Below are 25682 nucleotides of genomic sequence, written 5' to 3'. Positions count from 1 at the left end.
TATCATCATTACCATTTCCATTGTTCTTTCAGTGCTTAGATTATGTTAAAAGGGTTGAAAGTTACCATAATCTGCCAAAAACTTATTTTTGTGTGTATATGTGTATAATCCTCTACTTTTGCTTGTACAGTTTAAACATTTAGATAAGGGTTCTTCATTTCAAGTCCTTGACTTCTGATGTCCTACACCTTTTAGATGTGTTTCTGCTTCATTCAAATTATGCAGTCCTTAGGAGTATTCCAGAGAATATGACTGTATCCTGTAAAAAAAATTATACCCCAGCTTACATCAAATCACAAAAGTGAAAGCCGGATGTCCCGCCCCTTTTAATAAAGAATGTATCAAAACATTAATAAAAAAATTGATAATTTTTTTAATAATAATTAATAATATTAATGTTATTTGAATAATAATGGTTATAATTATTAAATTATTTGAGAGAGCTGCTCCAGGCAGAGGTTGAAATGGAGTGTTAACAATTTTTATATAATAAATAAATACAAATAATTTAAAATAATAATTTAATAATCCTACATGTTATTATTAAAATCAAAATAATTCATTATTTTTTATAAATTTTTTATTAATTATTATTAATTTTGATTTTTTAAATAATTTTTTTTATTAATATATTTATCAGTTGGGCGGGACTTTCAGCTGTCACTTTGGAATTTGGGCGTGGTTTTGTGATTTGATGTAAGGTGGGGTATGGCATATCTTAAAAGTGCAGGACACCAGACCTTAAGGACTGGAATTAAAGTCCCCTGCTTTAGACCAAGGTTTTCTCTTTCCCCTCACCCATAATGGAGTAGAACCATTGACTGAAGGATGCCAACAGAGCAAGCGTGATGAGATCGCCAAAACTGCCTGCCAAGGGAGTGGCCACGTTATCAGGATTGATACCGATTCGCTTGGAGCCCATGATTACCCCAACCACAACGATCCCTAAAGAAGGTTCAAAACAAGAAGAAATAGCTCATGAGATAACCCATCAGGTGTAATTCTATGTGGCAAACTTTATCTGATTTTAAGACAAAAAGCAAAGCTGTCATGATCCTTAGGGTTAAGTTATGGTTCATATGTGTTGTTCTTTCCCATCTTCATTAGTATGATATACAGTTATTGCCATATTCTGTTATTTCTGCCATTTTAAGTCATTCATTCACTCCATCGCCCAATCCCAAACCAGCCCTTGAACATTAACCCTGAGCACTAACCCAATTTTAAGTCAATAGATGTGCAACTTGCTTAGTTACATCATGATCTATTGTAACTAAGGACTCCGTTTTTCCAATAAAGAGCAAGGAAGACAGCAGAGGTGCTCCAGAAAGCAGTAGGAGATTGTAACTGTATATATATATATATATATATATATATATATATATATATATATATATATATATATATATATATATATATATATATATATATATATGAACTACCAGAAGGCCACATTACAGATGTTCAGGACAGCTACAAATACCTTGGGGTGCCACAGGCTAACGGAAACCACGAGGGGATGGCAAGAAAGACTGCCACAGCTAAATACCTACAAAGAGTAAGGCAGGTCCTGAAAAGTCAGCTGAATGGGAAAAACAAGATCCAAGCCATCAACACATATGCCCTACCAGTCATCAGATACCCCGCTGGTATAATAAACTGGCCAAAAGAGGAGATAGAGGCCACTGACATCAAGACAAGAATGCTCCTCACAATGCATGGAGGGTTCCACCCCAAATCCAGCACTCTGAGACTGTACACCAAGCGTAGCGAGGGAGGCCGAGGGCTAGTGAGTGTCAAGACCACTGTCCAGGATGAAACAACTAAGATCCAGGAGTACATCAGAAAGATGGCCCCCAAAGACAAATGGCTTGGTGAGTACCTCAGGCAGGAAAAAACCGAAAGTGAGGACAAGAAAGAGGAAGGAGAACCATCATGGAGGGACAAGCCGCTGCACGGCGTATACCACAGACAAATGGAAGAAGTGGCTGATATCAAAAAATCCTACCAGTGGCTGGAAAAGGCTGGACTGAAGGACAGCACATAGGCACTAATCATGGCAGCACAAGAACAGGCACTCAGTACAAGATCAATAGAGGCCAGGGTCTACCACACCAGGCAGGACCCCCGATGCAGACTGTGCAAAGATGCCTCTGAAACAATACAGCACATAACAGCAGGGTGTAAAATGCAGGCAGGAAGTGCATACATGGAACGCCACAACCAGGTAGCTGTCATAGTGTACAGGAACATCTGCCATGAGTATGGGCTGGAAGTGATGTCTGGTGATGGCTAACCAACCAGACATCGTGTTGATCGACAAACAGCAGAAGAAGGCAGTAGTGATAGATGTGGCAATCCCAAGCGACAGCAACATCCAGAAGAAAGAACACGGGAAGCTTGAGAAATACCAAGGACTGAAGGAGGAGCTAGAAAAGATGTGGAAATTAAGAGCAGCAGTGGTGCCAGTGGTAATTGGAGCACTGGGGGCTGTGACCCCCAAACTGGGAGAGTGGCTACAGCAGATTCCAGGTAAAACATCAGAGGTCTCTGTCCAGTAGAGCGCAGTCCTAGGAACAGCTAAGATACTGCGCAGAACCCTCAAACTCCCAGGCCTCTGGTAGAGGACCCGAGCTTGAGGATGACACATACCACCCCACGAGGGGTGAGAAAACAGTTTTTGCTGCAGCACTCAGATGTGAGGAGCCAAAGGAGGTCTTACTGCTTGTGGATATTTGTGCTACATTTCAAACATCCAGTGATGATTGTGAAAGAAGATTTAATTTAATAAATCATAACAAAACGACATCCAGAAAGCTCTTAAAGTGGGATAAAGGGACAACTTGGAGAAGTGAAAAGGATATTAATCATAAAATGCTTTAACTATTATATCACTACAAACACAAAATCTGTGCAGTTAAAGAGTAACAGGGCAAGACAAAGAGTTAAAGGAATTTATACTGTATCACAAGCTTCAGCACACATTTCATTGTGTGAAATCTGAAGGTTTTAATGTGAACAAAACGCTATGACTGAAAGTTGTAATGTCTTATTTCAAATGTATTGCATCTGTGTACTGTGTCCTGAGTTCATCAGGACAATACATACCTTGTAGCAGTGATGCCACGAAGGCAGTAGACAAAGAGGTTGAACAAAGGAGTACTATGTGGCTTAGAGGCATTTCTCCATCTGCTATCCAGGTCAATATAGTCACTATAAGAAAGGCCAGCAGACCCAGAACTGTGGCTTGAAGCTGAAAAATTAAAAATATAAGTAAAGAGTAAGAAACTTTGATTGAATAAATCCTGCTTTTATTAAATCACATGTAGAGATATGAACAGTTAACCTGTTTTAGAGCAAGATTTCCACCAATCAGCATCCACATATCTCTGGTAGATTCAATTTCCCCAGTATTTACCTAGCAATGCCAGATGTATATGGAGTGAAAATGATAGGAAAACTCAGGAAAATCTGAAGTTTCATCAATGCAGGAATAAATCAAACTAATCAAAAGCTCCATGCCAAACCCCACCAGCCCTGCTAAAGGAGAGTTATATGACTGTTTCTCATATTTCAAATTGCATTGACAGCATGGGCACAGGCCACTACTACTGTTGTTTATTGCAATAAGCTATGATAAATAATGCATAAAATCAATCTGCCATCACCGTTGTAGGATTTCTAAGAACTATAACCAAAGAGCCTTATAACATATAAATTATGGGGTTCTTAAATTAACCCAAAGATGTCTCAAAGATTTAGAAACACTGGAGAAAGAGAACTGCAATAGAATCATTAATAGCACCAAAAATCATGACTAAAAAATATCCTACAGTACTGCCTAGAAATAAAGAATGACATAAATAAAACATAATAAACAGAAAACACATTAGCATCTGAAAGACTCACAACAGTGGACAATCTTGATGCCAGCGTCATTTCCAGGTTTCCTTTCATGCCTAAAACAGCTGGAACCAGAATTAAAATCTCAGTGATATCCTGGAACACATCCCAGCTCTGCCAGACAAAAAGAGAAAACAGTATAACTGGACCACACACTCCAGCAATCACTGAGAGAAACAATCATCGGATGAGTCTTATTTCAGTAAATCTCAGAGCCAATGAGCTTTTAGATATGAGTTCTAGCTATGTTTTTCACAACTACCAGGGATTTAATTTATCAATCTCATAACATTTGCCTACAAAACTTTCTTAAAACTTTTGTAATTTCAATACTTTTATTTTTGTTTTTCTAGAATTGTCTGTTGTGTCATTTCCTCAATTTTATTTTTTTATATATTTTTTGTTCTATTTTCTTTTTATGTATCTAATTTTATTCTGCTTGCGTGAGCATCAACATAGCCTTAGCTCATTCATTAGCATCTGTTTACTCACCTGCACAAAGTCAAGTAGCATCCCAACAGAAACCGTCCCCAGACCGGCCAGTACAAACGGTACCAGAATCTGCAGCACCATGGAACACACTGATTCCGTGGGTCCACTTGAACCTTCTCCACTCTTTGCAGTCATGGATCTGTTTAACCTTGACCCATTCCATAGTTCATTGGAAAGCAAGGGGTCGGACTCATTGCACTCTGGAGACTCACCCTCCAAACTGTTACTGTCTGTAGATAAACATCTATGGGAACTCCAATTCCTTAGACTTCCAGAGATCTCTGAGATGGTTGGGACTGAACCATATTGCTGACTGCCGTGTGTTCTTAAAATTCTGCTTTGGGACATCTTAGTTGGTGAATTTGGAACAACCATGGTGAAAAGTTGATCTCAGGAGAATGTGCCTTTGCCTGAAAAATTAAACAAACAATAATTTGGAGGAGCATTTTCTCAGCACTTAGATGAAAATCCCATTACTGTGGCCTGTGGACTTCAGGCAACAGGACACTCGTTTGAGGACAAAGACATCCGTATTCTTGCAAAGGAAGAAGTTTGAGCAAGGGGTTAAGGAACCATTCTTTGTTTACCTGGAAAATTTATTATCCCACAATGGGGAAAATGTAGTGTTTACAACAGCAAAAAAATCATAAAAAAATGCTCACACAACTATGGACCTATGGAAAATGTATAAAAATAAAATAATAGTGAAGAGTTAAAAGAAACAATAAAATACTGTCAAGTACTGTAAAGTGTTTTAACAATATAAACCTGTGCACCTGGAGAATAAATAACAATATACAGCTATGGACATTGTTACACTAATGGATATTTTAGAATAGCAGCAACAGCAGAGCTAAGGTAGAAACTGTGCAAAATCAGCATGAATGTAACAACTTATTGAGGTTGTTGGGAACAGTGGTGGTTATAGAGTCTTTCAGCTGCTTGGGGGAAGGATCTGTGATAACCATCCCTGGAGCATTTAGGTGGCAGCACTTTCTTTCACTGAGTTTTGTCATAAGTAGATGTTGTAAAAATAATAAAAAATCAGAATCATTATACAGACACTTTTTATCCGAGTGTAAAGAAACTGCCTCTTCCTTTGTTGGGTCCTTTCTCGTGCTGTAAAAGACACAGTTTAAAAACTCACAACCCCAGAACTTTAACCTTTGCTCCTTTCTCGCGCTGTAAAAGTATTTTTCTATTATTCTTTGAACAGCCTCCAGAAAATCAGCCAATCTACTGCCCTCTTTTGTGTTAAGACCAATCATTACCATCAACCAAGCTGTAAAACATTTGTTGGGTCCTTTCCTGTGCTGTAAAAGACACAGTTTAAAAACTCACACCCCAGAACTTTAATTTAAAAAACAGACACCCATCCTTAAACTTTTCACCTTTTTCCTACACCCAACCCATCAGACACAGACACACACACACACACACACACACACACACACACACACACACACACACACACACACACACACACACACACACACACACACACACACACACCCCACATACACACACACACACCCCTACATACACACACATACATGCAGACCCACATTATCACCCCACCCCTTCAGAATGTGAGTGAAACAGCAAATGATTTGCAATGAGGGTTTAAAAATGTGTTTAAACAATTATATACCTGTTTTTTCGATAAGCAACTTTCATCTTCCTAAACAATGTTTATTTTCACAGCTTTTAACAAAGCACCCTTGACTCAGAGAAAGTTTGCAAATTGTAAAATCACATGCCTGCTCGTTTCCCGCATTCTAAAACAGACAGTTGAAAATTTATAACCCAGACCTTTATTTTAAAAAAACAGTTACCCCGCTGTTAGTGTTATCTAAAACATCATCTAATTTTACAGCTCGACAGGTGTAGGGTTTTAAGCTCCTACAAAAAGACCGTATGCCATGGGGACTTATGATGCTACACCACTGGTGAGTGCACAACTTAATGAAATTTGCAGAGGTAGATCATAACCTTTTAAGTGTGCTAAAGATGTCATCGGAATGTTGGAAGAACTATATTCATCACTGCATCCTTTCACTCACAATGGTTCATACTGGAATTGTGTTTAAGATACTTACAGTAGAAGATGCAAAGAGGACTCTAAAAATCGAAAAAAATGTGTTCCATAGTTTGGGAGCCAATACAGAAATAAAACGTCTCCTCTAAGTTTTTTGAAAACGCTCTGAATCAAATAAAACCTGATGGTTAGTTGATCTAAAGTCTGTGAAATTAGATATTAGACTGTGCTTTTTCTTAACTAAATAAAAGTAACATTGTTCCGTTCTTTATACTTAAATGTAGGGAGTTGAATCAGGTGTGAAAAGAAGCAGATTCCTCCCTATTTTAGAGAGGGGGGGAAATATAGATTAACATGTCCTTACTATGTTTAAGGTTCTCAAATCCTTTTTTTCTGGTGTGACCGGAAAAAAAGTTGTCTGAAAGGTTTATCTGGCTAAATTTATGTCCTTGATGAATTGAAGGGTTTTTCTTGGGAATAACCAAATGTTCAAGTGTGAGAGAGATCGTTATAAGGGGGTGGGTTTGTTCCCCTGGGGGAATGTGTTTGCGTAAGGTATAAAAAGTATGTACTTGTTAGGTTTCTGTTTCTGTTATGTTTTTCTTTTGATATTCAGTTTAGCTTTGCTCTTTGTTTTATAGGTTTTTATGGTTTAATTCTTATTTTGTTGTGTTCCTTGGGTTTTTCTCAGTTACTGTCTCAGTCTTGGTTCTATTTTCTTTTTAGTGTTCAGTTTTGCTTTACTCCTTGTTTTCTAGTCTTAGTGGTTTAATTCTTATTTTGTTCTTTCTGGTTATTTTCAGTTCTCAGGTTTTTATTTGTTGCCCTCTGCTGCCCTATTGAGTTCTCTTTTTTTCTCTTGCTCCTTTCTTGTTTCTGCTCTGCTCACACCTGCTTCTAATCTGTTCGTTAACCCTCTCCTTGGCTCTGTTCGAAAACCTAGGACGGGTCCTCCAAGGACGCGGTCTACCTAGACTGGATCCTTCGAAGTCCTTTAAAATAAGGAGACCGGAAGAGTTTTGGCTGTAAATTCGACCAGGTCTACCCTTTGGCGGGTTTTACCGCCGTATGCTCTGTTGCTTAGCAACCGTGAACGTTGACACACAAAGCAGGAAAAGAATGAATACAGAAGTTTTCAAAACTGTTTATTTATTTCTTTTTTATTGTGAAGTGAACAAAGACTACACTCACAAGAATCCAGAGTGGAATAAAGGTTCCAACCACCTGGAGCAGGAACAAATAAAATCAAATGTAAAGATAGAAACCTTAGTCAGTTAAATAACCTGCTGCTGTCATTCTGCACATCTCTGATGTTGCTGCTATTTTCAAATATCCATGACTGTAAAAATGTCCATAGCTGCATATTGGTTATTTATTCCCCAGTTTTATATTGTTAAAACACTTTACAGTATTTTATTGTTTATATTTTAACTCTTCCCTATTATGTTATTCTTATACATTTTTCTAAGGTCCACATTTGTGTGACCATTTTCAATAATCTTTCTGCTGCTGTAAATTTGCCCATTGTGGGAAAATAAAGAGATTTTCTATTCTATTCTATAAAAGGGGTAGAAAGATATAAGTAAATCTAAACAATATATGTATAAAAAATATATCTGCAAAATCTCTAATATTCAACAACAAAAAATAGGAAGTTAAGCATATTGTGCAAAATAGCAATAAAAAGATAAAAATCCTATCAGATTTATAGTCCCCACCCTGCAAATATATTAGAATCTGTCCTTAAATTCCAGCCAAACCCATTTACACAGTAACAGATTAAAACCTTTAGATAAATCAAACACTACCGCCACATATCTGACTCAATAACCATTAAAACAACTATTTTCATTCATTTCAGACGGAACTATTCACAGAGTTGTATTATATTAAACTGAACTTCCAATTTTCACCACTGTTCGGCGCCAAGTAACCTTTCCTCTGATCACGGCTTGCTTGGTCTCGCAATGAATCCTGGGATATCCAAGAATACCGAGGATACATCGGACCCGTCCTTCAAATTGGGCAAAAAGAAGGACGCATTTTAAGGCCGCATAACGAGGACTCTTGGAATCCGACCAGACCTCGGCGCCGCGCAATGACGTAATCGGCCTTCGAATCCGGTCTTCTAAGGATGCGTCCTAGGTTTTCGAACAGAGCACTTGTTTCAGTCTCCTACAAATACTCTTGCTGTTTACCTCCTCTTTGCTGGGTCCTAGTCTAACCTCTGTGGAGTAAAAATGAGCGCTGAGAGTTGATATGCAAGGAAGAAAAGTTTTTATTCATTAAATCAACTAAAAAGTTCACCTCTGCCTGCCTGCCTCTGCCTCTGGGTCCACAATCCAGTAACAAACCCTGACAGTACTGAAATGCCTAAGTGTTCTCTATCTCCCTTTCCGTCCAAAGGCAATAGATAAAATTGAATATTATGTCTTGCAAGAAATGCTTACAACTAAGTTCACAAGACTCCCAGAGGATAAGAGTGGAGTAAATCGGAAAGGTACATGGGGATTATTGGCATTTACGGTAGGCATTTTATAAAGTAATTATTTAGGATTTTGAAATCGTGCAACGCACAGCTAATGAAGGGAATAAATTTGAGTCTATTTGGAGCACTTGTGGAACAGCATTGTTTTAACACTGGTAGCCTTTGTGAAAGTCAGCTGGCAGGAAATGGGTGGAGAGAGAGACATGGACATGAAATGTTGTGAGTTGTGCTCTTTAACATTGTTACTGTTGGAAAAATGTATATCTTATCATTTTATTTCAAGTTACAGGCACTTGGCCAAGGAATGTAAAGTATTGTTCTAAATGAGGACAGCAAGTATTTCTCTCAAAGGCTGGTATTATTCAGCTATGCAGCTGTAGGTGACTGATAACTTCTGACCCCTCGTGGTAACTTTTGACCACTCCTGTAATTCCTTTGAAGTCCAATAATAAAAGCAGCAGAAAAGAGAGGTTTGGGCAGAGTTGAGTACAGACTTTTCAAGGGGTCTCACCCTTGGTCTGTCCCCTCTCTCTCTTTTCTGCAGAAAGAAAATAATAATTGCTTTGTTTGGTTTTCATTTCTAGGACCCTCTACCCTTTATATGTAATTCACTATCTTCAAAGGAGGAGTCTAAATGAGTCTCAGAAATAGCAAGTATATTCAGCTTATGTTCTTCTAACAATTCAGCTATATCATTTGTTTTGTTCCTTAGACTGTTTATATTTATATGTGCAATAATTAGTCCACTTTTTAGTCGCTTGTGTTGGGATGTCATTGCCATATATTTTAAGAAGCAGTCCTGTAAGCATATTTCCGTTTGTTTATCCTATCTTGGGGTGCTGGTACGATGTCGGATTATCAGTTAGTCGTGTCTGAGGTAAGCTATTTCACCCTTATCACGTGCAGCTTTTAGTTTTGGCATGAGTTCCTTTCTTTTTAACCTTACAGCATCTGTGTAGTCCTCATTGATGAATATTTTAGTACCTTTCAGATTTTTTGCTCTCTGCATTACTGCAGTTTTGTCTTTGAAGTGCAAAAACTTTACCACAATGGATCTAGGTCTCTCCCTATCTGTTTCAGGTTTTCCTATACGGTATGCTTGTTCAATATCAATCTCCCTTTGTAGTTGCAACTTCTGCTTTAGAATTTCTTTAACTTTTTCCTCTGATTCTACCCATGATTCACCCGGGGTCTCAGGTATCCCATCAATGACCACATTATTTCTTCTCGATAAACCTTCCAGGTACTCTTGTTTATCCACAATTACCTGTAAGCTTTCACATATCTTTATTATGTCTGTCTGGGCCACCGTGCTAAACACGTCGCCTCAACCAACTTCTAATGTTTTGCAGCTGGTCATGTATTCTCATGATAGTTCGCCTCGCAGGTAGTCTGTGAGATGGGTCAACTGTGGCAGCCCTAGAACAACTCAAGCTCATCATCTTCAACCATGCTGATGGGCGTTCTTAAAAATAAACTTTTCCTTAAGCAAACCCAGCAGCTGTACAGCTGCATCCATGTTAGCACGTCACGTTCGATGTATTAACAGTAGGCTTACACACAAGAGTGTTTCGTTCTCACCCCAGATATACATCCGCGCTAAGTCAGAGCTTAGCTTTGAGCTGCTGGGGGGAAGGATCTGTGATAACGCTCCCTGGAGCATTCAGGCGGCAGCATTTTCTTTCACTGAGTTTTGTCATAAGTAGATGTCATAAAAATAATACAAAATCAGAATCATTATACAGACACTTTTTATCCAAGTGTGAAGAAACTGCCTCTTCCTTATTTGTTACCTTCTCTGTGATGACAAATCACCTCCTCTTTCTGCTCCAGACAGCCAGTTAATAATGCTGGTAGATAATGCTTCACTTAGGTTTATGATTTATTTAATTACTTTGTTAATTCTCTGTGGTAATTCTAATTTCTGAATAGAAATTAGAATGAGTAGAATAGAATAGAACAGAATAGAATAGAAAATTCCTTTATTGTCCCATATTTGGGAAATTCTGAAACTCTATATCATCAGGTTACCTTGACATGTATTAAACAAATATGTAAATATATTCTAACAAAGTAATAATAGAAACCTAATCTTCAAAGGTTCCTTATTTGTTTTTTACTGCTTTAGTAAAAATAATAAAAAAAAATGTGCAAGAAGTGGCCATGTTGCAAGTGATCCAAAAAAAAATCTGTCTACATGGGATAACAGATGCAAAACCTGTTCGTTCCATCCATCCATCCATCCATCCATCCATCCATCCATCCATCCATCCATCCATCCATCCATCCATCCATCCATCCATCCATCCATCCATCCATCCATTTTCTGTCACACTTATCCCAAGCAGGGTTGGGAGGGGGTGCTGGTGCCTATCTCCAGCTGTCCCAAATGATGGTTAGCTGTCCCAAATGTTTGCTCAATCTGAGATTTCTGGCAACTGGTCCCCATATGGTAAAGTGCTGTCCTGTCAGTTGGAGTTAGGGTTCGTGTGTGTGTTTGTTTGTGTGTGTGTGTGTGTTTGTTTGTTTGAGCTGCAATTAGGGGCAGTGTATTGTTAAATATCCCCCATTGTGGGGACCTACAGGTTCAAAATAATGCAAATGGGGACATTCAACAGGTCCCCAAATGGTAAAGGGGATGTTGTAAAATTCATCGCATTTCCAATTCTTGACTCTTTAAAGACTAATAGGCACTTCATGTTTGTCTGTTAAAAAAAAAAAGTCAAATATTAGAAAATTGTCAAAAAAAATCAAAGCATTCCTTTTAATCAAAGTTGTGATTAAATATTACCTTAACAGGATGATTTCAACAACAACAACAACAAAAAAATCATTCTTTCCCTGATTATATAAACAGCCCTTTTGCACAACAAGTCTTACAATATAAATGTCTACCATCCAGGAGGCACTGGTGTGTTAAAAGGTCACCTCGACCCACTGACCATCACTTTCTCATTGTAAAGGACAACTGAGTCAACTGAGTCCTGTGTCAAACCAATTTGATCGCCTCATAAAGTCAGCAGTTTCCCATGGGATCAATAAAACAGAGAACCCCATTGGATGCTCTTAAGAGCTCAGTGCTTTCTGAGAGCATTCTTTTTTGGTTGAAGAACGGAGTATGGAAGAGGTTTTTCTTTCTTATTTTATTTAAAATAATGAGACCATCATATCTAACAAAAATTCATATTACCGTTCCTAGCAGACAGCCCATAAATATAAATTGTGAGTAGTTATTCAGTGTCACCTATTATTTTATTTTCAACCATTACTTCTGATATTCATTTATATTTTTCAGATATATATTTTTCAGACTTTGATGAATTATTCATGGATGGTATTTTTATTTTTTTATAAACCCTACTATTTTTTTTCTCCAACAGAAATGTTTTCATAAAGCTTTCCTCCTTTAGAGAATCACAGAAATGACTCCACCTCAGACAATGTGGGGTCTCCAGGTGGAGGGGTCTATTCACTATTATGATGCTACCGGTACACCACTGGTTAATGAAATTTGCAGAGGTATAGAACCAACTATGAGAGTAATGGCTCATCGCTTGATAAGATTCTGGTTTTAACGCAGCATGTTATGCAGATAACGGACACCAGTAATAAATACTGTTAATTTAAGATAATTAGAAGCCAACAGCTGGGGGACATTGTCTTTCTATGGGCTAAATCGATAAACCTTTTGTTTTAGATGAAAACTTTTTTGATGTTTTTTACGCAGAAGAGAAAGATTGGAAAATACAGGCAGCTGTATGTTAATAGTAGAAATAGAGGTCTTCTAGAAATGTGATGATCTTGGCTCTGATGGCTGGCCGAATTATTCATTTCATTCACCTTCCCAACTATGCTCATCTTATCCACCTGCTTCTACTTCTATATATACGGGATATTAGTCCCTGCCATCGGGGCCAGATTATTGATGATGGTTTTTAACATTCCGTAGTGTTTCTGATTTCCTGATCCTTATCTGTCTCTTATCCACTGACGTGCCCGGTTGTTGTCTTGTCTCAGTGGAGAGAGCAGTTTTTAGCGTTCTGTGGTGTTCCTGATATCCTGACCTGTTCTGCCTCTCAACCCCTGAGCTTGTCTGTTCCTGTCTGAATGGTTCTGCTTGAACTATCTGTGGGCTCCTGGACTTCTGAGCCTCCTGTTCTGATCTGTTTCCCTGATCTGGCTTGGACTCCTGGGGCCCCCGCATGTACTTGGCAGCCCACCGGCTGGATCTTTTAGCCTTTAGCTAATCAACATAGATATGTTTGCAAACTGATATATCTCTATATTTTCAATTATATTCTCTCTATGTTGTATTTGGTGCAGCTTTTTCTCTTTTGAGGGTAAATAGCCAACATTTTTTGTTGATTCAGAGTCAACTGATGGAACAGATATCCCACATTATCATTCCTCATCTAGGATTCCCATCAGCAGCACTGAGACTGCGTTGTCTGATATGAAAAGAGTTATTCATTTGAAATTTGTCAGTGTTAAGCAGGCTCTAACCCAGCAAGATTAATCACGTTAGTGCTGAAGAATGTGGAGAAATGTGCAACTTTATCAGAAACAGAAAACATGTTGGGAAAAGGCAGAAGAGTGGTTCAGCATTATGAGCCATCCTGTCACGTCATATTAAATATTAAAAAGGTTAACTAGATTATTGAAGGTAAAAGGCACTAATGCAGGGGTTCCGAACGTGGGGGTGGGGACTTCTCAGCACTTCTCTCATCTGAACTAACCTCCCCCATACTTTGTAATTCTATTGGGCTAGAAATGCCCCACTCTCCAAATCAGCCACTCAGTCTTGCTTCTAGCCTGCCTGAATGACTAAAACACATGTTCTCCACATCTTTCTCCAGTGATGCCATCCCAGCCCAGTCATAAACAAGATTTTGCCAACATCTAAATTCAAAATTAGTTTAAACTAATTTCCCAAACTTACAAAATTCGTCATTACCAAAATCGCCAAGTTTAAGTTTAGAGAGAAGTTAGAGATTCCATCTATGCTATACTATGATCTGGAGCAGAGTGCGAAATACGGGGGGGTTCGGGGGGGCTCGACCCCCCCCCCCCCCCCCGATTAACCCATGAGCCCCCCTGAAAGCTTCAAAAGCAAAATTTAAAGGGGGTCTTAAATTGTGTCAAAAAAAATTAAAATAAAATGTTCTGGCTCCTTAGGAAGCCACTGCTCATATTTACATATTGTTTCTAAGTTACACTATATTGCCAAAAGTATTTGCTCACCCATCCAAATTATTGGAATCAGGTGTTCCAATCACTTCCATGGCCACAGGTGTATAAATTCAAGCACCTAGGCATGCAGACTGTTTTTACAAACATTTGTGAAAGAATGGTTCGCTCTCAGGAGCTCAGTGAATTCCAGCGTGGAACTGTGATAGGATGCCACCTGTGCAACAAATCCAGTCGTGAAATTTCCTCGCTCCTAAATATTCCACAGTCAACTGTCAGCTGTATTATAAGAAAATGGAAGTGTTTGGGAACGACAGCAACTCAGCCACGAAGTGGTAGGCCACGTAAACTGACGGAGCGGGGTCAGCGGATGCTGACGCGCATAGTGCGAAGAGGTCGCCAACTTTCTGCAGAGTCAATCACTACAGACCTCCAAACTTCATGTGGCCTTCAGATTAGCTCAAGAACAGTGCGCAGAGAGCTTCATGGAATGGGTTTCCTTGGTCGAGCAGCTGCATCCAAGCCATACATCACCAAGTGCAATGCAAAGCGTCGGATGCGGTGGTGTAAAGCACGCCGCCACTGGACTCTAGAGCAGTGGAGACGCGTTCTCTGGAGTGACGAATCGCGCTTCTCCATCTGGCAATCTGATGGACGGGTCTGGGTTTGGCGGTTGCCAGGAGAACGGTACTTGTCTGACTGCATTGTGCCAAGTGTAAAGTTTGGTGGAGGGGGGATTATGGTGTGGGGTTGTTTTTCAGGAGCTGGGCTTGGCCCCTTAGTTCCAGTGAAAGGAACTCTGAATGCTTCAGCATACCAAGACATTTTGGACAATTCCATGCTCCCAACTTTGTGGGAACAGTTTGGAGCTGGCCCCTTCCTCTTCCAACATGACTGTGCACCAGTGCACAAAGCAAGGTCCATAAAGACATGGATGACAGAGTCTGGTGTGGATGAACTTGACTGGCCTGCACAGAGTCCTGACCTCAACCCGATAGAACACCTTTGGGATGAATTAGAGCGGAGACTGAGAGCCAGGCCTTCTCGTCCAACATCAGTGTGCGACCTCACAAATGCGCTTCTGGAAGAATGGTCAAAAATTCCCATAAACACACTCCTAAACCTTGTGGACAGCCTTCCCAGAAGAGTTGAAGCTGTTCTAGCTGCAAAGGGTGGACCGACGTCATATTGAACCCTATGGATTAGGAACGGGATGTCACTTAAGCTCATATGTGAGTCAAGGCAGGTGAGCAAATACTTTTGGCAATATAGTGTATATACTATAAGCTTTCTTATGTATAATCTTTGATATAGTCTTATTTTGAAAGCACCGGAAGTTGAGCAGTTGGTATCTTCCTTTTTAACGAGTAAACGCTGCATAGCTACATCTGTTTTCTCTGTGCTGCGTTTTTGGCCAGTACAGCATCTAAGTTGATGTGAAGGGTGTATTTCGTTTATGTACATATATTACTGTGTTTCATGTTGTGTTTGGAGGTTAATTGCAATATATTAATATACAAATTAGACCCATTTCCATTCGTCAGAAACTGGATTAAAGCAGGACATGTGCGTGCATGAAGGTGAGAGACAGAGAGACAGACAGTCTTTGTGCATGTGTGTGTTTTCATAGACTGACTGCCTGTTCAGGCTCTTGCCCGCTCCACCAGATTCACAGAAAGCTTCATCCACCCAAGCTGTCAAGAAGCTGAGCCCCCCTCAAAAAAAAAATCTCCTGCACTACTATTAATACTATATTTATTTACTGTTCTTTTGCACTGTTACTGTTACAAATGCTATATCTTACATAATTAGTAATAATAATAACTTTTCTGCTGCCATTACCATCTGCCTTTTTGCACTAGCATAAGTATTGCATATTTTATATTATTGTACATTTTATATTTTATTGTGAAATTAAATGTTTAAATTTTAGTATTACGAACAGATCTTATCTGATGTGCCTGTGCACTTTATCTGTTTCACTGCTGGTGAATGAGAAACGAACGTCCTCTCTAGTCCTTGTATGTCTGGTGAATCTGAGGAATTGACATTAAAGCTAACTTTGACTTTGAAATGTTATAGACCTACTGCATATTGAGAAAATTTAGATTGGTATTGCGCAACAATCGGGAAATGGGGACCCCCCAAATATTGACAGGTATTTCACACACTGGTCTGGAGTTACATAAATGGCCAGAAAAAAAATCTTATTAAATTATTGTGTCAGCCTTTAGAGGAAGTGTTTGTTCTGCAATAATTTCCCTTCACTGTCCATAAGAATATTTACAGTTTCTACATGAAAAATATGCTGTTTTTTATTCAACACTAAACAATGAGCAGTTGTAGATGTTATGGTTAAAAACCAGATTAACATTCTAGTTCCTATTGTTTCATGTTTTCACTGATGACATTATTGCTAGCTATTTTACTGTTCTGTTAGGTCAGGCGCTCCAAAAGTTGGGGTTAGGTCCCCTCCGGAAGGGCTAAAGTAGTACAACGATTATGGTGTGATCCCTGAGATCAAATATATACTAGATATATAGATATGAATGCATAATAAAATAGATAAATTTGCCATGAAATAAGTACATGTAACATTTCTATCTAATTAGACATTAGATATACCATTTTGTTGTAGATGCACAATTGAAAAATCTATTAAATAATTTAAAATATGCTTGAAATGATACATTGAATTATTGAATATCAAAAAAACATGTAAGAAGGCTTTCTTCAAACTCGAAATCACGGCCACATTCCAAAGTGATAGCCGGAAGTCCCTTCTTCATTAATATAAATCAATAAATAAATGACATAGGGGTTACTAAATGAGGAAGATGGTGGGGGGAAGGGGGGCCTAGAGGATGCAGTGTTTCAAATAATAATATAAAAATAATTAGAAATAATAAAAAAATTATAATAATGTTCTTTTAATAATAACAGCTATCATTATAACCGATTATTAATTTTTGTATGAATTTCTTTCACAATTTTTTTTATTGATGAGGGCAGAACATCCGGCTGTCACTTTCAAATGTGGGCGTGATTTCGAGTTTGATGAAAGGTGTCTTATATGGTTTTTTTTAATATCATTAAAAAACAAATATCTAAAAACAATTATATAATCCTTTACTGTTTATATGTTCAAATAAATATATCATTAAGTAATTATATGTTTTTTTTAGAGAATCAAAGGTTTTTTGCATTGTTATTTTTAGGGTCACAGACAAAGAAATAAAAAATTGGGAGCCCCTGTGATAATGTGTAGCCCTACACACTTAGAGAAGTATCTGAAGGAAAGCAATGGGTGTAAACATAACTTTAAAAAAGTTTCATCCTAGCACAATGGTCCTTGGAAAGCTGTTCATCTCTCCATCTTTAAACGCTCACACTCATGCCTAAGACTTAATTTCAATATCATTATTTTTCAGCTCCAGCTTTGTTAAAAAGGCAAAGTAAATTTTCTTACCGTTTTAGTTTGCTAGATAGGAGACTGCTCCAGGACGCTGCTGCTGAACATGACTGTCTTCGTCTGAATAGCTCCTTTATTGGTATCTGCTGTGGCATCACCCATTAGCCCTCTGCACGCACTCCTGTTTAAATCAAAATTTCTGCACTTCCATTTATATAATCGTGTTTCATACACAAAAAAATCACATTGCTCTAACTCTCACCCCTTTATTAACCAATAAGCACTGGGCACACAAAATTTACCGTAAAAAGCTGTGTTAAATGACTTAATACCACTAACAACGCTAAATAATTTAAAGTTATTGTGGCAGATTTTTTAAATAACCTGCTCTCTCCACTTAAAAAGAAAATGCACATACAAGACCATGCAAGAGCTCTTTCTGCTTGTGCATGTCCTGTTTAAAATGTGTTGTTCTCATAGCTCATACAAGCTAACTGTGCCACATATAGCAGGGACTATATAATGGACTTTATAGCAATCTCAGTTAACCGACCATTTGGACAGATGATCACTGCTTTTTGCTCCTCCTTTACCACACAGTGGCTGCGTCATCTTTGCTATTAGTTGCAGCTGCTGAGTAGTGACGACCCATAGCGACAGCATGCTGCTGTGACAGCAAATCCCAGAATGCTTTGCAAGGAGAGCTCTCCGCGCAAAGCTTCTGAGGCATTTCTTTTCTTTTTCTCTTACGTACCGTGGTCAGAAAGGTGAGCTTCAAAGATTGTCTGAAACCTTAGCTCATCACATATAGGCAGCTGAAAGTGCACATGCACAGAAAAGATAGCCAATGGGACATGCACGTAGGATGGCCTTAATTAAACATATCACCAGAATGAATGACAATTAGGAGGACCACTTATTTAGATGATCCAGCTGCAAAAAAAAAGATCGTCCTGTATACCTTTATCTCTTCAAGGCACTATTCTGTTCTACCATCCTGACAGCTGACATTTGACCTTTAAAGGGGAATTTATGACAGGATGCACGGAGACCAGACAGGATGTAGGGAGATGTCAGAACATAAAATGGTTGGAGAGAGGGAGCTTTTCTGTGTTTTAGTGTGGTTGTATTTTCTGCTCTTCATAAGTTTGAGCTCAATAAATCAATTAACTAACTAGCAGAATCTTCTGTGTAAAACATATGTAATGGTGTTTATAAACGTTTTTCTCCACATCTAAGCAGATCATATTGTTAGATCCACTAGGCTGTTTTCTGCAGCTTGTATTTTTTTTTTCTCTCTCTCTTTGCAGGACCAGTTGATCAGAGGCCTGTACCAAGACGCAAGCACCATGTAGCGGGATTACTTCCAGTCTATCCAATGTATTTAATCTACAGTAATGCTGGTTATCAACTCGCTAAATCAAACCAGATTTGACTAATCATGGATCTGTGAACCAGCACTTACCGTACAAAGGGGCGGCTTCAAAGTAGCAGACCAATCATATTCCTGAGCGCAGAAGAAATTTCTACTGAGAGGAACATCTTACAAAAATACGAAGCATTAAACAAGGTTTTCAAAAAAATAAATAAATCAAACATGGTGGCAGCATTACAAAGACACTAAATGATGCAGCAAAGGTTTGCAGGCTGCGTAAATGCATAAGTTACACATAATTTAACAGCCATACATTCCAATCATTGTAATGCATATTAATCATGTCTCATTCTCCAGATGTTACCCCTCAGCATACCCCTGCCACATCCTCACATGTTGCATTACATCAGACATCCCTGGCTTCAGCCATATCAACATAATGCAGAGTTCTTAGATCAAGGCCATTCTAAATGCCCCGTCAGAGATAGCTCGTTGTTAAGAGCCATTCATTCTGTCTAGGTCCCTGAGGCTGAGCAAACACAATGGCAGCTCACTGCTGCCCAAGGGGATGGGTTAAATGCTAAGAATGAATTTTCCAATTTTGTGACAATAAAGGGATTTACATTTTACATAGCTTTGTTGTGAATGATCAGAAGTTCAAAGGATTTATCACTGAATTTAGAGAAAATACATAATTTATGTGTATTCAAGAATCATGGCTTAAACCAAATATTTATTTTGTGATTAAAGTGTATGGGAGCATAAAAAAAATTACAGAGTTGTCAATGTCAATTTGATGTCAATTCAATATTGTAAATGTTTATAATCCATGCAAAAAAGTTTCCATGGATTTGTTAGTGCTGGGATAAAATGTGTTTTATGGAGGGAAAAGGAGGCCCAATGAACTTCTCTGCAGTTCTCACTACTTCCCTCAGCTTCTTCCAGTCTGCGGCGTTGCAGCACCCGCACCATACTGTGAGACAGCTGATCAGAACGTTCTACTTGAAGGCTGCCCTTTTATACCTGCTCGTTTACAGAGATCAGTCAAAGCTGGTTTGAGTTACAGAGTTGGGAGCAGGGGGTATTGAAGTCATAGAAGTAATAGAGTAATTAAGCCACAAAATAATAAAGCCATAAATCATTCATAAAAAAGCCATAGATCATTCATTTTAACATATGGTGTCCCCATTTGTCACGTCATTTTTTTTTTTCAATAGAATCTAGTAGCCAAAAGGAAGTGTTTTACCTCATTTAAACAGTCTTCTCTTGTCATACACAACCCGAAATGTTTTCATGAATTATGCATTCATCAAGTGAAACCCGCTTTTATCACGTCTAATGGTTTGCTGATGAATCCCTATAGAAGCATTCTCCTGACCTTGGAGAAAAGCATCAACCAGCCTCTTCATGCTCTCAAAATTGACATTTTCAGAAGCCTGCATGTTTCGTGTTATGCCTTTTGCTTTCAAAACCACTTTTTTCTGACGGGTCTGATAAGCATAACTCTTTGGACCTGTGGACACAAAATGTTCTATGCTATCCCCGTTTAACTCATCGCTTAATTGCCCCAAATAATTCCCCGTTTCCAGCTGAGTCTGACCCTTTTTGGTAACGTAGATTATACTGTCTGTGTCAAAATACAAAACTCTGTCTTGCAGCTTTTGAAGGTAACTCAACAGTTTTAATCTAGCCTAGGCCGTAGTGAACGCTGGGATAGAGACGTTGTTAGTTTTGTTTGGGGGACTAATAGATTTTTTTGTCCATCCCCTTTGAACAAGCACGTTTTCAGGATTCAGAAAGTGAAAATATTTCACATGTTTGTTCCCTGAAAACAACAGTTCAAAAAATTCCTGCTGTTCTGATAAGATGCTGGTCTGGGTCTGATCATTTTTCTAAGCAAACTTTCCCCAAAGACTGTTGGGACATAACTTTGCCACTTGTCATTTTGTCGGATTTGTCTCAATTTTTGAATATTCTAGTTGAATACCTTCATTCTTCAGGAAATCTGCCATGTAACGCTGTTTCCCCTCTTCATTTAAACTGTCTGTTTTAGAATGCGGGAAACAAGCATGTGGATATCCACTTTTGCAAACTTTCTCTGAGTCAAGGGTGCTTTGTTAAAAGCTGTAAAAATAAACAATGTTTAGGAAGAAGAAGTTGCTTATCAAAAAACGGGTATATAATTGTTTAAACAAATTTTTTAAACCCTCATTGCAAATCATTTTTCTGCTTCACTCACATTCTGAAGAGTGTGGGTGGGTAGGGTGGGTGTGTGTTTGGGTGTGTGTGTGCGTGTGCGTGTGTGTGTGTGTGTGTGTGTGTGTGTGTGTGGCCATGCCTTTAATACCTGGTGGGGACAATTTCCTAGGAATATGCTACATTTTGGGGACTCATAGGTACTTGTGGGGACCAACAACTGGTGCCCATAAGGAAAGTTTCTCTTCTTGGGGTGGGGGTTAGGTTTAGGACTAAGGTGTGAATTGAGTTTAGGTTAGGTTTAGGGATAGGTATGTGTCGGTAATGGTTAGGGTTAGGGCAAGGGTCATGGTTAGGCCATATAAATTAGTGGGAAATGAATGGAAGTCAATGGAAGGTCCCCACAAGGATATTGTGACACAACATGGGTGTGTGTGTGTGAGATGGGTTTGGTCTGAGATAGAAAAGGTGAAAAGTTTAAGGGTTGAAAAGTTTAAATATAATACCTGTGGATCATGCAGCCTTATGTACAGGTGTTCCAACTTGGAGATGTCAACTTGATGTTTAGATAACAGCTGGATGATAGATAAATATGTGTCTTTTGCAGCGCGGGAAAGGAGCAAAGGACCCAACACATGTTTTTACAGCTTGGTTGATGGTAAAGTTGAGCTGAGCTGAGGGCTGTAGGTTGGCTGTTTTCTGGAAGGATGGTTTAGGAAGGTTTCTGGGGGCTGATCAAAGAATAACAGAAAAATAGAAAAAATACATTGAAGCATGATAAAAGCAGGTTTCGTGGATAGAAAAGTTGGTTGGATTGATTTAAGAAAGAAACTTGCTAGCAATTCATGTTGTGTTTGTGAGTAACACATTTTTTTTTTTTTTTGACCATAGCCTGATTTATAAAACCTTGAATCACAGACTTTAATGATGAATTAAACATTGGTCTTTACACAAAAGAGGGCTGAAGGCTGACTGTTTCTGGAAGGATGGTTTATTAAGGCTTCTGGGGGCTGATCATAGAATAATAGACAAATAGAGAAAATACATTGAAGCATGATAAAAGCAGGTTTTGTGGATAGAAAAGTTAGCTGGATTGATTTAAAGGAATAGTACACCCAAAACATGATTAGCCTTCATTTTCTACTCACCCCCATGCTGAACAACACTCTGGAGTACTTTTTTGATATCTCAAATGCATCTGGAGATCTGGGAGGCTTTTTGCTGTCTGCTGACATTCAAATAATGGAGGTCTATGGTGCCCGAGGCAGAAAGGTCCATAAAAGTCCACAAAAAACGTGTCAATATTCCTCCATACTGCTCGTCCAATGTATTCCAAGTGTCCTGAGTGGGACAAGGGGAGTTTTTCCTCTCCACTGTCGCTTCATGCTTGCTCATCATGGACAGTTCACGGTACCTGCATCACCAAGCAGGACCTCTATATCCCAAGTCTGAGTGAAGCCCCGGCGTCAGCTCCCTCAGTCTTTTAGTCCCACAATTCTGCCCAGCAGATCACCTTGTCAACCAGCTCGGATCAAACCACCACCAGTTTCAGGCCGGGGGGAACATCCCTATTCACATTCATCTACTCAAGCATGTTAAAGCTTAATTCAGCATGAATGTTCCTGCCGAGGTCTGAGCGCCAAAGACTATACTTTCTTATCAATAAATTCTTCTAATTATCTTTTCTCTCTGTGTGAGTTTTTCAGATTGAAATAAAATTAGTAATTATTTTTAAAAAATAATCAAAAATGAAAAAAAAATGTTTATAAAAATTAATATAATCAAGATTAAAACATTTTATTTTGATAACGGTTATGATTATTAAATTATTATTTTAAATTATTTGTATTTATTTCTTATATATTCACTGTTAGCACTCCATTCCAACCTCTGCCTGTAGCAGCTCTGTGATCTTAACACTGCCCCTCAAACCATCCGTGTTGTAGCTGCTCAGATACATAACCTGGGTCTTTAATATACTGTAATGAACTTTTATTTATCTGGGAGAAATGTTGACAAAAAAATTAGCTTTGCACTGGATAGAAAAGGGTCAGACATGACGCTTTTGTCATGATCTTGGTGATGATCGCTGTCTTAATTGCTCATTCCAATCACCTGACTAAATCCGCCCGGTTTCTCATTACTGCTCATCTGATCCACCTGTTCCAGCTCCCTATTTATGTTGCCTGTTTTCCAGCCATCAGTGCAAGATTAGTTTTGTTTGCCCCTGTTCTCCTCTGTTGCCGATCTGTTTTCTGACTTTTACCTGGATTCCGCCTGCTAACTGCCTTGGACCTAAACTGCATTCTGCCTGCTAACTGCCTTGGACCTAAACTGCATTCTGCCTGCTAACTGCCTTGGACCTGTCTTCTGAACCCGGCTTATATATCCCTTTGTCATCCCTTCGGACTTCTGATCTGGAAACCTGCTTGCAATACGACTCTGGCTCTGGATTCTACCTATGGATACTTCTGCTCTTCCGCATCTGCTGACTTCTGCTCATCAACCTGCTTAGTTTCTTTCCTGGAACTCTTGAGGCGGCCACCGCATGCTGTGGAGAAACAATCCATCTGGATTCCACTCCTTCCTCTGGGCTCAGACTGAACTCATAACCATGTTAGTAATGTCCCTGCTCATTATTGTGGCCCGTTTGAGTTTCATAGTCACTAACCTGAGTTTCTACTTCTACAGAGTATTCACTGAACCTGCCCGTGCCATTGAGACACTGTACGCAGAACGAAAAATAAACACTTGTATTGATAAAACTCTGATCTGTATTCTTTAATTATGCTCCTATGTTCTATGCTTCTGACTCTATAATTTGTTCAGATTACAGTACATCCTTATCAGATTTAGAGCATACCAGTAAGAAGGTAGACCAGATACATTATTAGAACTAACACAAACCCTTCATAGAATTTACATAATTGGGCTTTTCATTGATTTTATATGGGTACCTGCTCTTTATGAGGTCAAGGGGAATGAAAGTGCAGATAAGACAGCAAAGGAGAACATTAAACAGTTATTTGTTGGAATTAACTTTAAGATCAATAAAACAGAACTGAAGGGTTTAATAAGAAGGAAAATAAAGACAAAGTGACGGAAGGAATGGAAAGATAGAAAAGGACTGTTAGGTTTATTCTTTATACATCATGCACATTGTTACTTTGCTAGCCAGATTAGACAGAGTAGAAGGCCTTCCTTCACATGGTGGATGACACTGTGTGTACGGAGGTCATCTGATCAGGACAGCCTTCGTGTCTTTAAAGATACACAGGATATGGGCACATCTTGGAGCCGGACTGATAAAGGAAAGCTATGCGTAATCCTGGGGTAAAGAGGCAAGATGTATAAAGGTCAAGGCATGGATGGCATGTCAATTTCTGATACGGACAGCTAAGCATCCACCTGATGCAACACATGGACTCATAAGGTATAAGAAGGAAGAGATTACCTTGTTCGGGTCTCAAGCTTTGCCGGGCGCTCGCTGACGTTTTTTGAGCCCACAGCTGTGCCAACTCCAAGCAATTTCTCTGTCCTGTAACGACCTGACCTGAAATAAACGCTGTTACTTTTTTACTCCTGTTTTATAGTCCTTTTTTATATGGTTTTACCCAGTTTGAGTTAAGAGTAGTAAATAACTTGCTCCCAGAAAAAGAACCGGTAGGGAAGTTCTGAGGCACAGCCGCTTTCAGGGGGACTTAACTTCCATATTTAACAGGACGATGGCTGTTAAATATGGAATGGAAAGTGGGGAAAAATGTGAGGAACAGGGAGAAACAGAAGAATATTATTTAAAGACACACAGGACAGAAAAGGACTAAAGGAATCTTTATTCTTAACAAGGAAGCTCCAGACCGTAGATAAGAATGTGGAGAACTTGAAAGTATATAACATGTATTTTTACAGTGCACTTAGTATCAGGATGAATGATATAATTCAAAATCTTTACAGTATTAAATTAAAACTAGATCTCATAGAATTGTGTCCTGCGAAATGTTTTCAAATATTCAACTACACAGTCTAGTTAAATTGCAAGGTATATTGAGAACAAGACATCCAAAATGTCAAGCATGTATCATAATATGCCCTGTTCTGTTTTAGACTAAATAAAAAAACTTTGGTTAAACGGTAACAAACCTGAGAAAGAATCTGGCGTGTTATGGGAATGACTATTTCTGGTATCCAAACACTCACTCAGACATTTTGTGACCTTGCAGGTGAAGTGAGTAAAATATTTTCATTGAGTAAATAACATAACTCGATATATGAAATAAGAAATTGATAGAAATCTAATTTTTCTGACCATAGTTGTAACAGAGAGGGATTCTAAGAGTAAAAGCTACATGGCAATATTTAAACTATGAAACAAAGTTGTTTAATTGATTAGAATGTGAGGTTTTAATTTTAGTCATTTTTTTATGGACATCCAGTTCATACTCCTTTCCATAAAGGGGCGGTAATGCGCATTAAAGGTTGTTTTCCAAACACCAATAAAAGGCACAGAAGAAGAAGAACGTCAAATCCGGAAGAAATTTTGATTATTCTTTTTTTTTTTTTTCTTTCTTTTTTTTTTCTTCTTTTTTTTAAT

The 25682-nt window shown here is 38.6% G+C and overlaps 1 protein-coding gene across 1 annotated transcript in view; it reads right to left on the bottom strand.

Moving 5' to 3' along the window:
* slc41a2a (solute carrier family 41 member 2a) overlaps positions 1-17685 on the bottom strand; it is a 44342-nt gene extending 26657 nt beyond the window's left edge. Inside the window, exons 1-6 of the mRNA XM_038305573.1 lie at positions 17578-17685; positions 4396-4805; positions 3910-4017; positions 3347-3418; positions 3109-3253; positions 799-945 (exon numbers count right to left, since the gene is read on the bottom strand). Coding sequence (XP_038161501.1) covers positions 799-945; positions 3109-3253; positions 3347-3418; positions 3910-4017; positions 4396-4770 — 847 coding nt within the window. The 5' untranslated portion in view covers positions 4771-4805; positions 17578-17685. The remainder of the gene's footprint in view (positions 1-798; positions 946-3108; positions 3254-3346; positions 3419-3909; positions 4018-4395; positions 4806-17577) is intronic.
* Positions 17686-25682: the final 7997 nt, after the last annotated feature.

Source organism: Cyprinodon tularosa, unplaced genomic scaffold (genome assembly GCF_016077235.1).
Source record: "Cyprinodon tularosa strain WSP-4 unplaced genomic scaffold, ASM1607723v1 ctg56, whole genome shotgun sequence".
Classification (NCBI taxonomy): Eukaryota; Metazoa; Chordata; class Actinopteri; order Cyprinodontiformes; family Cyprinodontidae; genus Cyprinodon; species Cyprinodon tularosa.
Note: the sequence above shows the minus strand (reverse complement) of the source record. Positions and strands in the feature narration are given on the sequence as shown.